The 16621-nt window shown below is 41.5% G+C and overlaps 1 protein-coding gene across 3 annotated transcripts in view; it reads right to left on the reverse strand.

The window, feature by feature from the left end:
- LOC116938745 (diacylglycerol kinase beta) overlaps positions 1–16621 on the reverse strand; it is a 131922-nt gene that overhangs the window by 65420 nt on the left and 49881 nt on the right. For all 3 annotated transcript variants that reach the window (XM_032946320.2, XM_076056136.1, XM_076056133.1), the window contains exons 6-12: positions 7483–7532; positions 7245–7319; positions 6329–6448; positions 5081–5198; positions 3973–4061; positions 3597–3713; positions 1624–1722 (exon numbers count right to left, since the gene is read on the reverse strand). In XM_032946320.2, the coding sequence (XP_032802211.1) occupies positions 1624–1722; positions 3597–3713; positions 3973–4061; positions 5081–5198; positions 6329–6448; positions 7245–7319; positions 7483–7532 (668 nt within the window). The remainder of the gene's footprint in view (positions 1–1623; positions 1723–3596; positions 3714–3972; positions 4062–5080; positions 5199–6328; positions 6449–7244; positions 7320–7482; positions 7533–16621) is intronic.

Here is a 16621-nt window from a genome sequence, read left to right on the forward strand (position 1 = left end):
CCGCGCAGGTAGAACTGTTTTATCGTGTATTCCCGGTGATTGGTGAAATTGGGAAGCTTTGACTTCCAATTATAACCTAATGGGTTGAAATGTTCTCAAACACACTATGAAATTATTGGGCTGTATTTCCCTTATTCCAAGGGTTACTTCCATATTCAGTTCACCCAAGCTGTGAATATTTTTTTACGCGTACGTTGATCACTCTATAAAAAATATATTTAATATTCTCTTACCTATAAATGTCATTTTTTGTCTGTCTGTGTGTTTGCGCACGCTTGCGAGGGATTTGGCTCCCAAATGGTGGGATTCACGTAAAAAAAAAATAGCCAGGTACCACGCCGTAAGCCCCGTGTTGAGGAAGCGCTATTCCTTTTTCCCATCCGTCAACTTTAAAATACTTTAATTAGCGATTTTGTGCAGTTTTCATTTATTTATGTATTTAATAGCGCGCTATCGACCATACGAACTCACACGCATTCGGTGGGGGAGAAGGGCCCTACCAAGTCACACACATTCGGTTGGAGCGAGGGGGAAATTTTCTTTAGCGTTAAACATGCTATAAAAAAACACTAAACGCTGAGGTTAATTCTTCACAGCGTGATGTCCTCCCCCCCCTCTCACCCCGATGCGTGCAGTTACTACTATAGAGTCCGTAGATATTCATATTATAGCGCTTAGATAGTATTATTGTAGTGTGGGCGGGGGGATGGTGGGGGGGGTATCGGCCCAGCCCCCAGCCTGCCAAGGTGCCACCTCGGCCGGCTGGGCAATCTAGGCGAGGCCGGGGGCTCTGCACGGGACTAGGCCTCACCACGGCAATGTTCTGTACAATTTTCTTGCTTCTTTCGCTAAACTCACGTTGATAGAAAACTGTCATTTAAACAATCACCTTGCAAATATTAGATTAATAATGTTTGTGTGCAGAGAACTAATATTTATATTCCTTGCTTCTTTCGCTAAACTCACGTACATAGAAACCTATTACTTTAATAATCACCTTGGAAATATTATGATATTTTTGTGTGCTGAGAACTAATATTTATAAATTGGTCAAAATTAATATATTTATTATTGTTTCTATGTCCTTGTGTGTGTGTGAGTCCATGTATGTATCTGCCACCATGTGTGTGTGTCTACGTCCGTGTGTGTGTATCAGTCGATGTGTGTGCGAGTTGATGTGTGTGTGTGAGTCGGTGTGTGTGATTCGATGTGTGTCTAAGTCGATGTACGTGTGTGTGTAATTCGACGTGTTAATATGGTTCTGGTGGTGCAAACATTTTCCTCGCAGCGTTCAGTTGGTGCTCACTGTGTTGTAAATTTCCTGGTTTGGCGCTAAAATAGTGTTCAGGACAGTATGAGGACCAATTGATATTAGGTTTCAAAAATGTATCATGGGACTTTTTTGTCAGTATCAAAGTATGAAAAAAAAGAATAGGTTTTACCCTTTCTGGCAATAAAACATATGTTAAGATGTTCAAACACCAAATAGATACCGTTTGCAAGAAATCTATTTGGTTAAGTTAAGTTGGCTAAGTTTTGCCCACTCCTGGCCAGCTGGCTCAAAAGCGTAATAAATTAAATGAGACGGACGTGTCTTCGCCTGAATCATGCAAATCGCCTCACCAGCACCAAGGGGAAGATGGTGTTTGGGGGAAGGACGTGGTCCTTTAGCTGACCGCAGTCACATTCCGGCTTCACGTGCGAAGCACACTTGTTGTGCAGCTGCAAGGCAGGATGTAACAAGGCAAGTCATACAAGTCATCTAAAGGCAGTTTCCCCAAGGGCTTCTCCTGGAGAACCAGGGCAGAATTCCAATGTGAGCCCTCCCACCCCCCCCCCCCCCCATTGTGTCGCCCTCTTTTGTGTGAGGCCCGAGTAAAATTGCCCATTTTTCCGCCGCTGCCCCCTCTCCTCCCCCATCCCCCCCCCCCCGCTCGGTGGCCCTGGTTTGTCCCCACACACACATCTTTAAAGTGCACAGGCTAGCGTTTACAATCTAACATCCTGGTGCAATCATGCTCTTTCTGGAGCACGCAACAATGGACCATGTAGTAACCAGTGTAGTCTGCGCTCATTCAGTGGAGTTTGCAAAACGACACTAACTCTCTCCTGAAGCCCTCTCGTGGCTAGCAGACCTCGACATTGGCATTTAACCGCTGAACATATTTCCACATGCAATAATATAATGGAACACGTGGATATAAATGATTCCACCATGCAAATAGATTTGCAGATATTAATACAACACGTAAGATGTTAAATGTGTGTGCTTTCATTTAATATAATATTTTATTAATGTGTAAACAGCGCGTTATTTAAGATGAGCAGGACATTAAAGAGTTATTTAAAGCATTGTGGTTTTAAAAGTATCATCATGCAGTAACAAGGCTTGGACAAACAATAATTAAAACCAACAGGAAATTACAATACAAAAAAAATTATTCGGTAATGTGTTATTATCAACTGTCAACCCATGGAACTCATTTTATAGAGTACTTAAACACAATAGTGCTGTCATTCATTAATTAATTCATCTATAAGCGTATCATTCTGTCATGAGTCATGCATTTGAGGAATCAATACAGGGTATTTGAGTTGCGTCTAATGTCCTTTATTCCTCATTGTAGGTTCCCCCCTCCAATACAGGATGTGCTCGCAAATGGAATCGGCATTCAGAAATTAAACATACAATCCCAACATGAGTACTGTATATTCATTAAGAAATGTATTCAACTTATTCACGGTAGATAACCAATACAACATGCATTCCTCCCTTTAATATCCCTGCACATCAAAAACGTAATTATTTTTACGCATCCCATCAGCTCCGCAGCCTTATGAAAGTTGCGTAATATCAGCAACACTGATTCAACACAAGCAAAATCTGGATCGGTTTTGACATTCAGTATCTCATCAGCAGATTCAGGCTTGTTTGAAGCAATGCTGGTGAGCTTCCAGCTGTTTAAAAGCAAGGACCCGTCTGTAAGTTATGGGTCTCAATTTGATGCAAAACGATATAACACATTACACAACTAATCATGAGCATTATTGCGGATAATATAAATTTTGTATTTACACCTTTATATATGCATGTACACACCTCCCTTATTTATAAAACTATGGTTTGTTGTCATTTTATAATTTATCCATCCCAATAATTGACAAATTATTTGGGGGTCACAATTTGATTCAGCTTCCAATTTTTTTTGTCTCGTTTGTTCCATCTCATTTGTTGCAAACAACATACTCTTGCATAGACAACGTTTATGCACGCACCACCAGTGTAAGAATCTGTTTTAATTCACGCATTACTGAGTCAGTCCATGCCTAATGATTTGCGCTGTGAAACATGTTACCAAATGACAGCATGTATTCATGCATTCACATTTCATACTCTAGCACCCGTTAACCCACCACTTGTTCTCCTCGCAATGATAATAATAATAATAATAAAAATTGCAGCTGATCTTGTTGCATTTGCTAAAGTAATGTTGCCAAAAGTGTCACACGCACGGAAGTGCATATCTGCCTAAAAATGAATGTCGTGATAATAAGAAACCACCAATTAACTTTGGCAAGCGATGACAAGTGCTGACCGTTATGTGGCACCATACGCAGTGTAGCCCCGTAAGGCCCTGGTAGCACTTGATGCTCTTATGGCACTTGTCGCATTTGGCAGGGCAGTTGCCTTCCACCCAATAGTGGTCCATCACCTGCACAAGACAGAGAGAGCGCATAATCACATTGTCCGTTGGCACTTTCAATGTCAAAAGTCCCAAAAAATGCAACTGCACAAGTGCCGAGTGTTGAAATCCTTAAGATTTTTATCGTCAAAATAATAACAACGCGTAAGTACAGGTACACAATTACGCGGCGTGTTCACTTGGACAAGCGGAAGTCATTATTGTTGGGATAAAAGTATTTCTTCAAGTGAATGTTTGAAATGATCAGTAAATGATAAAGTATACTCACGGTGGCACTCTTTTTGGACTTGGCGTAAGTACTGATGCAGTTTAGCGGTGCCTTAGCTACGCACCTCTCGTGGACCGTGTATTTACAGACTGTAAAAACATATTCAAGGGAAAACATGGACGTCAAAAGGGTTAAAATAGTACTGTGGCATATTCCAAACTGTTTGCACCAAAGATTTTTTTTCTATTATTTAAAATCCAGTCATTCTCAATTTACCAATGGATGAAAACCTCCCCAACACCATATCAGCCAGGGTTTTTTGACCAGTGTCCGGTGGTGTGGTTGAGGAAATTGGGGAGGGCATAACTGTTTCAGATATCACTTGCCACTGATGATAGTCATTGCCAGGAATCTAACTCAGGTTGCAAGATTCATTGCACGGAGTGCTAGCCTCTATACCACCGCAGCACATTATGTGGAGGTTAATTCGTGAATCTAGCTAGTCATAAATACGAGGGTGATTCTACGACTGTCGATTTGGTATGATACGCGTGTGCAATATTTGTTTGAGATTTGCCCACTAGATAGTGGACACATCACATAATCAAAGATGGTGGTGCCCTTGTACAAATGTACATTAGAAGAGCTGTACATTGTTCTTCATTGTTGTCCTCTGAGAATGTAAATCAAAAATAAATCTCTAAGCAATAATGAAGCGACAAAATGGTCACAACTAAATAAATTGTGGTAATGTTTACAAATGGGTAGAACACTGCATTAAGATAAAAAATGAATTGCCTTTCTGTAGGAATATGACCATTAATGCATAACAAATCCATCATGCTTAATAGTCTGCCATTAACAGACACACACTCTAGTTATTCAGTTATATTAAATATTTAATTACTTGCTCCACACTTATCCCTGTGACCATTGATGTGAGCTTAATTTTTTACTCAAAATTCAACCTCTCTATACAAGAGATGTTCTTTGGGAGTTGAAGCATTCACTGGCCTACCAACTCTATCATAATCCCAGACAGACCCATATCCCAATTTCAGCCAGTTTACCCATTCGTAAATGCTACCGCACGGAAACCCATCGAGACACAGCGTACGTCTTCGCGAGCTTGCGCTCGGATAGGCTACCTCAGCATCTCTCGACTCACATGTGCAGCAGAGTCCCTGCTTGCCCAGGCCGATGAGCATGGCCTTGCAGAAATTGCAGTACGCCGGTTTGTTGAAGTGCTTCAATTTCCACACGTGCTGTCCGTCGTCCTTCACGTTCTGAGGGGACATTGGCGGGCGGGCGTCTATTGCTTCAGACACTTAAAATATGCAATGAAACGTTCGTCAGCCATTAAATCAATACCGTGTACAGTGATGCAAAGGCGTTCGAAATATTGATAGGAAACATTTGTATTGCACTGCCACAGCTGTATTCGTAGCTCAAGTGTACAGCTATGGGTTTGTGCTGCAGTTGCAATGAACATAATGCACTCACAGTGCAAATGGCGACTGTACCTATACTAAACCATTGTAAGATTGGCATTTTATATTTTGTCGACCTTCTATAACACGTTATAGACAATACTAAAATGAAATAAAAGGAGGCTGTGATTTTTGCTAAATTTGTGTTGCGACGCTTGTCAAGGTCTTCAAATGAAGAGTAACAAAAACGTTATTTAGATGACGAATATCTTTTTTACGGGGCATTATATGGAATTACAACGTGTATACATTGACTGAACTATGGCTGAAACTTCGATGAGGCTTAAGTACAATGAGAGTCTGTGCCCATGAGTGTGTGTGTGCGTGTGCAAATCCATCCTGAATTGTTTGCGGGACAGTGAGTATGTGAAGATTGGGTCATGTAACCCACATGCCCAGCCACCGCATGCCGAAGCAGCTTCTCTTGAGAGGTCTAAACGGACACTACACGGGCTGCAGAAGAGATGGACTGATTCGGTACAGGAGGATGTGAAACTGAGTGGACTTGCCGATGACTGGTACCAGCGGTGTCAAAATCGACCTCTATGGAGAAGGCTCGTGAAAGACGCTACCGATCATTTCGAGGCAGATGCCCTCCAACAACAACGAAGGGCAGAGGAGCGACGCTCGCAACAACCAGCGGAGCGCCAAGCGGCTGAAATGCAGCAAATAGGCACGGCAGAGGGCATACAGCTGGTACATCTCTGCACGTCATCTCAGTCAGCCAGCCCATAACACTTCACGTGGCCTAACGGCGCACCTGACCTGGCACAGGCACTGTGGTGACCATCACCGCCACTTAGTGGCGAATTGCGGGTGTTGTTGATGTGTGAAGGTACCAGTGGATGCCGGGGGGGACGAGGGGGACGAGGGTGGGGGGGGGTGTTTGTATCAGTCTGTGTGTGTGTACACATTGCACTACCAACCGACTCCAGGCCGAGAAGCACAAGCAAGGGAATTGTCGTCATTCCACCCTGTATCCACTCTTCCAGAGACACCGTGCCATCTTGGTCATAGTCGATCTCCTGCATCATATCCCGAAGGATCTGCAACGTACACAACACCCGTGGCTAAATGCATTGACGTGTATTACAGTCCTGCAATGCAATGAACCCGGCAACCCGAGTTGGATTCTTGGCCACAGTTAACTTTAAAGTGACGAGTGATATGAGAACCAGTTCTACCCTCCCTCCTATTTACCGACCCACACTGACCAGTGTGGTGAAAAATGGTAAAAAAACGTGACTGACATGGCTTGGAGAGGCCTTCATCCACTGGTGGATTGAGAATGGCTGGAATTTATTGTATATATATATTTATAACCACGTGAGAACCAATTCAAATGGTAAATAGCATTGACAAAGGTCACAAGTGCATTAAAGTACTTCTTGAAGTACAGCGGGCATGTTGCTCACAAATCTCTGTGGCATTTGTGAGTGTTAACCCCTCATGCATGTCGGTTTTCAGTTGTCACTGTGGTTCCTGCCCTACGCAATATATGCGAGAAACATTTTGGCAAAACATTCTAAGCAGGATTCTCATTTTTTTGTTGAAAGTATTGAGATTCAGTTTTGGCTCTCCTGGGTAGTAAATCCAGGCTTAAGGCGTAAAAGAAATAAAATAATAATCATCTTCCTTTTTCATGAAGTCTCAATAATTCACCAAAAGAAAATGATCCGTCTGCTCGATACATGGTGCTTTTCAAACTGAAAGTTCTGCAGGACATTGTGCAAGAAAAAAGGAAACGGTTCACAAATTGGGCTTTGTCTCAACAATTACAAAATTCCACGCGAGCCAATACGCATTCACATTTCCTGGATAAAAGTCTCGTTTAATATTTACCGGCTTCAGCTCTGTGACATCCCACTCTAAGTATTCAGCCACGTGCATCATCTGTGTGATTATGCGGTCCACCTCCTGAATACAAACATTTAAAAAAGATAGAGAGAGAAGAAGGAAAACATGATTATGTATTGGCAGCAGCTGTCCAAACGGCACAGGAATAATGTATTTTCAGGGCAAATCGGAAACCACCACTGACTTACACAATCAGACTTCGGCCACAGTGCGCTTTTCTTACCGAGCTGTCGAGCAGTTTGTTGCTGTCGGTGTCATAGAGATGAAACATAACTGAAAAACAGAACATAATCACGCATCGTTTTAAAAAAAAAAAAGTTTACATTGCTCAGCTAATTAAATCAGATGCCACAGTATTTGGATGCGACACTCCGTGTTCGTTGGGAATTTGGTGGCTTGAGAACACACGGAATTTATTGTCTTTAAATATAACCAAGTGAGAACCCATTCAGATGATGAATGTCATTGACAAGGGCGACACGTATCACATTCTACATTTCGATCAAATATATAAAAAAATAAGGGTTTTATTACGAACTATTTATTTTAGATTCGTGTGAATTCTCAGAATGGCAAGCAGCAACCTTGCCTCTTCTATGTGTGCAGTCCCAACTTGTAACCTTTGGTGGCGATGTTGAACCACAAATATATATTATGAGACCTCCTTTGCCAGTAACAAGATATAGTAATAGGTTTTACCCTTTTAACTTTTTGCGTCATCTGGTCCAACACCAGTGGAGACTAGGCTCTAAGAAAAGCCGTCTCGGGTGTGGACCAATCAAATTCAAGGACAGTGCATATCATCATCAGAGTTGTCTCTTTTGTTTGCATTTTGACTGCTTGTGTTGTGGTTATTGCAAACATGATGCCTTGAATAAAGGTGGCAGTTTTTGTGCCAGTTAAAAGGGTAAAACCTATTACTACACAAATAAATAATTATAGCATACTCGACGGGCAATCCCAGCCTATAACCTCTAGGTGGGATTATATGGAATGGCTTTTGAGATCGGAAGTTAATACAGTGCACTACTGTTGGTTTGTTTTACCCCAGGATAGGCAAAACTTCTGACAGTGAAGTTACGATACCAATAAATGTACACAAAACAGAAACACAGCAAGCACAATCCAAATGCAATACGGCAATATTATATATATATTCCTGAATTACTGTATCGCTTTTATGTTCGTGATAGAAAGATACCTCATTGTTCATGTACAACTAATCTGGATTCATAAACTTATATTTCCCCAGTGGTTTTCTTCCAAACAGCACAGCTGATTTCGATGAAAGCTCCTACAGAAATGGACTCCTGCGAGTGGAAGTATGCCACCGACCAAAACAATCAGAGCCCTGTGTTAATTGGAGTCAACGTGATTCCAATTAAACCGCGTTATACAATGCGTTTCACATGAGAAAGACTTGTGTGTATCGATAAAGTCGGACTGAATGCAACATTACTTGCTGCTCATAGAACTCACGGGATTCCGATTGAATACCTCAACGAAGATAAAGCTGAACAGACCTGAGCACATTTGATTGATGGCATCAATTTTTTCTATGAACATTTAACAGTGAGGGGAGGGGGATGATTGAGTTCACAGTGATAAGCAAGAGGGACAATGCTGGCTATAACGTGTGGGAAAATGACTGGAATCGGTGACACACGGGAGGAGGTGAAGTTGGTGAGAAACGGATTTCATAGCAAGCTTTAAAAACCTCTGTGTACCTGAATGGGTCTCTGCTAAAGTAGAGAAAAATTATCGTGGCAGTTGTACTTATCACATGTGAAGTCTGGTTACTCTAAGCTACTCTCAATAAATAAAGGGCGGGCTTATTTAAGCCAGGTTACACTTTGACTTTAGTATGTTTAAGGTGATAGGGTTAGTGGGGAACATGCATGTGGGCTCTGCAGAATTAATTAAAAAGAGCGTTTGTTAAAATTGCGAAGCACTGCAAATGATTCTCAAATTTCAGGATGTCTGCTTGGATTTTCCCTGTCCTGGATGTTTCCATCAATGCATTTAGTACCACATTCGTCATACACATTCTGCTCGCATTATTTTTGCCGCTGTCATTATTAAACAGCACCTCTGTCAATTCTGGAAAGAGTCATTGTGCAGCATAAATACATGAAAAATATACAAATTGTTCATATCTTTCAAACAATTTAGAATTCATGTAAAGCATGTGGTTTGTCAGTAAACCCTTAACAGCACTGTTTTTTCAAGTATACAGAAACTGTGTAATTTTCTAGCAGGCTATTATTTGTAAATGTAACACGATATATTCCCCCCCCCCCCCCCCCCATCTATTTGAGCATAAGCAAATAAGCATTGGAGCAGCAATATTCTCTATTCTGTGTTCTCTGGGGCTCACCCATATAACAAACATGTAACCATCTCTTAATGCTGTGGTTGCCCTGGAAACCTGTACACTTGTGCCCAGTGTGCAGGCTTTTTGAGCTGGCAGGCAATGCCACTCACCAGCATGGGCTGCAGGATAGCACCGTTAGCATGCAGGGCATGTACCCAGCCGGCAGGCCTATTTATGTGCGGCATTCAGTCACACTGTGTTGAGAGTCTATGCCGTGGAAAGCACTCCTGTCGTGCGTGAATGAATCACTCTGCTTGTGATTTTTTTTACCCATGTAAATGATGTCTCTGTGAATCTCTTAGGGCATTAAATTTGATTTAAAGCTTTCGTGACTGCAGGGATTCATCTTCTTGGTTCTTTCGGTAAAGTCACGTAGAAGAATTTTATTGTTTCATATTTTTATTCTTAGGGCATTGTAATATTTAGGCAAAAACGGAAATGAGACTTGAGGATGTTTGCCTTTAACCTCACTGTTTGATCGAGGCGGCACAGAAGCCAGTTTTCTACGACTTGTGGAATGAGCCAAACGTTGATGTCTCGTTTGCATAGATAAGCGGACGTCAACTTCAAATTTCACCAAAACGTCAACAAGAGTTGATATATGTTCAGTGCTCCTGGAATCCAGATACTGAAAACAAGCAATCATTTCAAGATGACCACGGTTATATTTTCACAATTCCACATCAGATTTCTGCAGCTGCCTCCACTGAATCAATATATTATTGGATATTTGTCATCATGTGGCAGAGTGCCATTTCAACATAAAATGCTGGTAACACCATAAAATAAAAAAATATATATATAAAATGAGAATCTGGTCTTCTGAGCCATGCTGCATGTTGTAATGGGCCTTGTCCTCCTTTGAACAAAAATACGGTTTTTTTTTCTTGGACGAATGCTTCCAGAATCAGTCTCCGTGACTAAACTATAATGAAATTCAAGGTGCAGCCAAATTCTGTGTGAAATACTAGCAACTTGCCTCCTCCCCCTCCTGCCTCTAGCATTGTTTCAAAGCAACAACGAATTAAAAATTGTGCATGGACCCTTTTTCATCCTCAGTGCATCACTGGTGCCTTTAACAAGCTGGGAAAGTGTGGAGACTTGCTCGCACTGTATTGGCAAAGGATACATGAATAAAGTTCACCAAATGTAATAAAAAAATAATATTTAATTGTGTTTCTCAACAATGACCGTCAGGCTTCTGCAGCTGTGTGGGTATACGCAGAAAATATATCCCACACAAGACGCTCTTAAAATGTATGCAAAGAATTTAAGAGAATTGCATTTTTAACAAATAAATTGCTTTCTAACAATCATGCAATCAATGTGATTGCTACCCTGGAAGATTAGACCATCCAAATAAAAGTTCATCTTTTTCCATCCATCTGAAATGAAGAACAATACGGATCTATCATCTACTATGATCTACCTTTTGAGAGGATTACATTTCTCTCCATGAATTGTATTTTTCTCATATTCTTTGTTCTTTCGGTAAAGTCACCACGTAGAAGGGAAACAATAAAATAATAAAAATATAAAACAATAAAATTATCGCGACTTTTCGACTGCAGCACAAGCAATCATCATCAGGTGTGAAAACCACAACAAGAAAATTTGAAAAAAGTGGCGGTTTTTTAACGTTTAGCAATCATTGGAAGGATTTGATTAACTATTTTGGGTCTTAATTGATTGATCACGCTTAAGGTGGCTTTCAGACCGCAGCCATTATTTTTCGTCTCCCCCTCCTCTTTTCCGAACATAGATGGACTCGTCCATCTGAACAAACTGTCAAATCGCTATCTGTGGTGCTAATATTAAAAAAACCGCCACTTTTTTCAAATTTTCTTGTTGTGGTTTTCACACCTGATGATGATTGCTTGTGTTGCAGTCGAAACGTCGTGAGAATCTTATTGTTTTATATTTTTATTATTTTATTGTTTCCCTTCTATGTGACTTTACCGAAAGAACCAAGAATATGAATCCCTGCAGTCACGAAAGCTTTAAATAAAAATGTATTTTTCTCCTTAAAATCACATTTTTTATTTACCTATTGAGTTGACTGCATATATACCTTACATATTTCCTGGTTTCTTGTATTGCAGCTAAAATGGGGACAAGTATCCATTGCTTGTTTTACAAGACGACACACAAAGGAAGAGAGCCCTAATTGCTGCTGGGATTGGTGACATGGGTGGTTAGTTGTTCATGTCAATAAAATTCTGCTACCTGCACGAATAATATAGTGATATGTTGAGTTCCACTTTAACCATTTAACTTCGTAAACAAATCTCTCATGATAAAATATAAATTTAAACAAGTGACCTTTATGTTTTATAAAGGTCCTTTATTTTTTAGAAAGGTAATGAAATATTCTCTCCATGCCCTGTCCCATTTATTACAATTATAATTTTTTTGTAAGATTAAAGGTGCAGCCCTTACAATTGCTTGCTCAAGCCACTGCTGGTAGAAGCCCCCTCACCCCCACACTTGTGGGAGCTCTAGAGAAGCCCTCTGGATGGTGTTTTGGCCGACCCTTGCACGCCAGCCAGACATATCTGAAACGGTGAAAATACCCATATATATACAGTGAGGGAAAAAGGTATTTGATCCCCTGCTGATTTTTCTACGTTTGCCAACTGACAAAGAAATGATCAGTCTATAATTTTAATGGTAGGTTTATTTGAACAGTGAGAGAAAGAATAACAACAACAAAATCCAGAAAAACGCATGTCAAAAATGTTATAAATTGATTTGCATTTTAATGAGGGAAATAAGTATTTGACCCCTCTGCAAATCATGACTTAGTACTTGGTGGCAAAACCCTTGCTGGCAATCACAGAGGTCAGACGTTTCTTGTAGTTGGCCACCAGGTTTTTACACATCTCAGGAGGGATTTTATCCCACTCCTCTTTGCAGATCTTCTCCAAGTCTTTAGGGATTCGAGGCTGACGTTTGGCAACTCGAACCTTCAGCTCCCTCCACAGATTTTCTATGGGATTAAGGTCTGGAGACTGGCTAGGCCACTCCAGGACCTTCATGTGCTTCTTCTTGAGCCACTCCTTTGTTGCCTTGGCCATGTGTTTTGGGTCATTGTCATGCTGGAATACCCATCCACGACCCATTTTCAATGCCCTGGCTGAGGGAAGGAGGTTCTCACCCAAGATTTTACGGTACATGGCCCCGTCCATCGTCCCTTTGATGCGGTGAAGTTATCTTGTCCCCTTAGCAGAAAAACACCCCCAAAGCATAATGTTTCCACCTCCATGTTTGACGGTGGGGATGGTGTTCTTGGGGTCATAGGCAGCATTCCTCCTCCTCCAAACACGGCGAGTTGAGTTGATGCCAAAGAGCTCCATTTTGGTCTCATCTGACCACAACACTTTCACCCAGTTGTCCTCTGAATCATTCAGATGTTCATTGGTAAACTTCAGACGGGCATGTATATGTGCTTTCTTGAGCAGGGGGACCTTGCGGGCACTGTAGGATTTCAGTCCTTCACGGCGTAGTGTGTTACCAATTGTTTTCTTGGTGACTATGGTCCCAGCTGCCTTGAGATCATTGACAAGATCCTCCCGTGTAGTTCTTGGCTGATTTCTCACCGTTTTCATGATCATTGCAACTCCACGAGGTGAGATCTTGCATGGAGCCCCAGGCCGAGGGAGATTGACAGTTCTTTTGTGTTTCTTCCATTTGTGAATAATCGCACCAACTGTTGTCACCTTCTCACCAAGCTGCTTGGCAATGGTCTTGTAGCCCATTCCAGCCTTGTGTAGGTCTTCAATCTTGTCCCTGACATCCTTGGAGAGCTCTTTGGTCTTGGCCATGGTGGAGAGTTTGGAATCTGATTGATTGATTGCTTCTGTGGACAGGTGTCTTTTATACAGGTAACAAGCTGAGATTAGGAGCACTCCCTTTAAGAGTGTGCTCCTAATCTCAGCTCGTTACCTGTATAAAAGATACCTTTGTAGCCAGAAATCTTTCTGATTGAGAGGGGGTCAAATACTTATTTCCCTCATTAAAATGCAAATCAATTTATAACATTTTTGACATGCGTTTTTATGGATTTTGTTGTTGTTATTCTGTCTCTCACTGTCCAAATAAACCTACCATTAAAATTATAGACTGATCATTTCTTTGTCAGTGGGCAAACGTACAAAATCAGCAGGGGATCAAATACTTTTTTCCCTCACTGTAGAATCCAGCCACAGAAATGCACCCAAACACCAACAGTTAAGTTTGAAAGTGCGTTCCACATAAATAGACAATACATCTGGGGGCTTCTAATTCAACTTTGCGAAGTAATGACTGTTCCCTATACATAATACAACATATCATGCAACACTGACCAACTAAGTGTCCGCAGAACAATGCAGGGCCCTTCATTAGCGCCCTATACTTGATATGCTCGACTGTATACTATAAAAGTGTGGTCCATACAACAGTGCATGGGCTTGGAGTGACTACGCAGAGGGCACTGGCGAATTAAGAGGGCGAGCGAGGAACTGAGCTGCTTGGGCATCTCATAAGTTACCCCTTCTAATCCCGCCAGCTCTGAGGTACTTGGCACGAGCATCAGCTGGCTGTTCCAGCCTGAAACAAAACAATAAATCACGGTGTATAGCACGCAAATGCAATGAAAAGTTCACTAAATCTGTGGGAAGCGATGAGTAAATACCACCTATGCATACACAATTACCCACTCCCACAAAGTGTTTTTTTGGTAAAAATATATATATTTTTTCCCCAATGTAGTATAAATGAAAACCATAAAGCACTGCGTTGGTAGTGTTGTGTAAACACACAGTGCAAAACATAACACCTCACGTTGGGGTGGAGTGGTGACTGAGTGGATTCATGAACCGTGCCATGAACCCAGCTTTACTGAGCTAGATTCCCATCCATGACTAGCATCAGTGGTGAAGGAATCGTGAACTAGTCCTTCCCCCCCCCCGCCCCCCCTTCATCAACCTGCACCAACCATCGCGGTGGCGTGATGTTAACTACCTCGCCAGGCATATAGGAGGTCGTGGGTTCGATCCCGACCGTGACGCCTGCTGTGTGTTTGGAGTTTGCGTGTTCTCCCCGTGGTCATGCAGATTTCTCTCAGGGTCCTCCAGTTTTATCCCTCCACAGTTAGAAACGCGCGTTTCGAGTATTTGGCTGCTGTACATTTCCATATGAGAAGCCACTTCGTTGAGCTATCTTTTGTTGCCAGGTCGCTTCTGAAAATGAGCCGTATAGAACAGTGGGCCTTACCTGGTCAAATAATAAAAGATAGTTTATAGTTCATAGCATAGAGAGGCCTTTATCCAGAAATTGATTGGCAAAAGGCTATTAAATATTGTTACTATTATAACGGAACATTCTGCACGGTAGTTGGCTAAAGTGTTGGACAATGTCCCTTGTTCATTGCAGTGTGCAAAAGAGGTGCCATTGTGTGTAGAATAAATAATGAATTTGGAGAGGCAAACCACAGTGAAACAATACACATGAACAAACTGTTCAAACTCTTTGGTTCTTTCGGTAAAGTCACGTAGGTAGAAAATAGAATAAATTAAATCACGACGTTTCGATTGCAACACAAGCAATCATCATCAGGTGGGAAAACCACAGCAATCGAAACGTCGTTATTTAATTTATTTTATTTTCTACCTACGTGACTTTACCGAAAGAACCAAAGAGTATGGATCCCTGCAGTCATGAAAACTTCAAATCTAAACTGTTCAAAGTGTAAAGGAATGCATTTAAAAATGCCATTCTATTCAACATGAAAAAATAGTGATCTATTAAAGGTCTGACTTAGATCATTACAGCTTTCTGAATTTTTGTCGCCCAATGCTGTCTATTTGCACAGGACACAAAAAATACCTCACAATCAGCAAAACCAGAAAAGTGTTCCCCTTTGCCTATTATGGAGAACCACCTTTGTCAACCAATCAATACTCATTCAGTCCCCATAATGAAAGCCATGAAGCAGAGCCCATGCAATGCTTGCTTAACAATGTGTTTTTTGTTTAAATGATTGTATAATGGCAACGGGGTACTCATGATATTCACCAATGCAGAATCTCGAACCACACACATGATCAGCACCAGACAAATTTCTAGTCCGTGAACAACAAAAATAAGTCTATTTTATTTCACGGAAAAAGGGGCATTACCAGCATCTGGTTCCAGTACAAGTCAAGCTAGAACGTCAGTGAGACTGATCCAGCTGTGATATATTTATCCCAAGTAACTTGGCAATTTAGCCTCGTAATGTGCAAATTGTAAGGAGCTTCTTTCTCACCTATGCTGCATTCTGCTTCTAAAACACATTGCTGGTAAACTGTTTGGCTAACAAACAGAAAAAGTGAAGGATCAATATTTGAGTTCATATGACTCAAGAAGTCTATATTTATATATTACATTTACAACGCTCTGTCAATCCACATACGTGCACACGTAGGGTCTTCTCCCTAAGCCATACTGGGGTTGTTTGACCATACTTAATCACGAGGGATGATGAATTGAGGACCCAGGACATGCCCAGATGTCACTCACCATTGATGTGACTCATGGTGGGAAATCAACTCAGATCCGTGGGTTCAGAGTGCAGTGCACTGACCACTGCACCACAGCTCCACCCCAGATACTAGTTATGATAAAAATATAAGTTATGCACCGTGAGCTTTGCTTTTGACTCTGCGGGTAAAAGTCTCATCGTCACTGGGGCATTTGGTTCAGTTTTAAAGTTCAACAAAAAGGATTAAATAATTCGGAAACCCATGCTTCACATCACCACTTATGATCTACCAATAGACGAACACTCCAGCCCCCTTAGCACCATTACCCCTTTGCATACAAGGGGCGGCCCTCATCCCCAATGCGCTACACCACGCAGTAGTACATCTTGATGCAAACGCTAACATACGGTCAATGAAGCCGTGGGTCATGAAGCTGGTGGCATCACATTTTCTTACCCTCACCATATGATTCAATTGCCTAA

Source organism: Petromyzon marinus, chromosome 4, assembly GCF_048934315.1.
Source record: "Petromyzon marinus isolate PM22_M1 ecotype Great Lakes invasive population chromosome 4, UKy_Petmar_22M1.pri1.0, whole genome shotgun sequence".
Taxonomy (NCBI): Eukaryota; Metazoa; Chordata; class Hyperoartia; order Petromyzontiformes; family Petromyzontidae; genus Petromyzon; species Petromyzon marinus.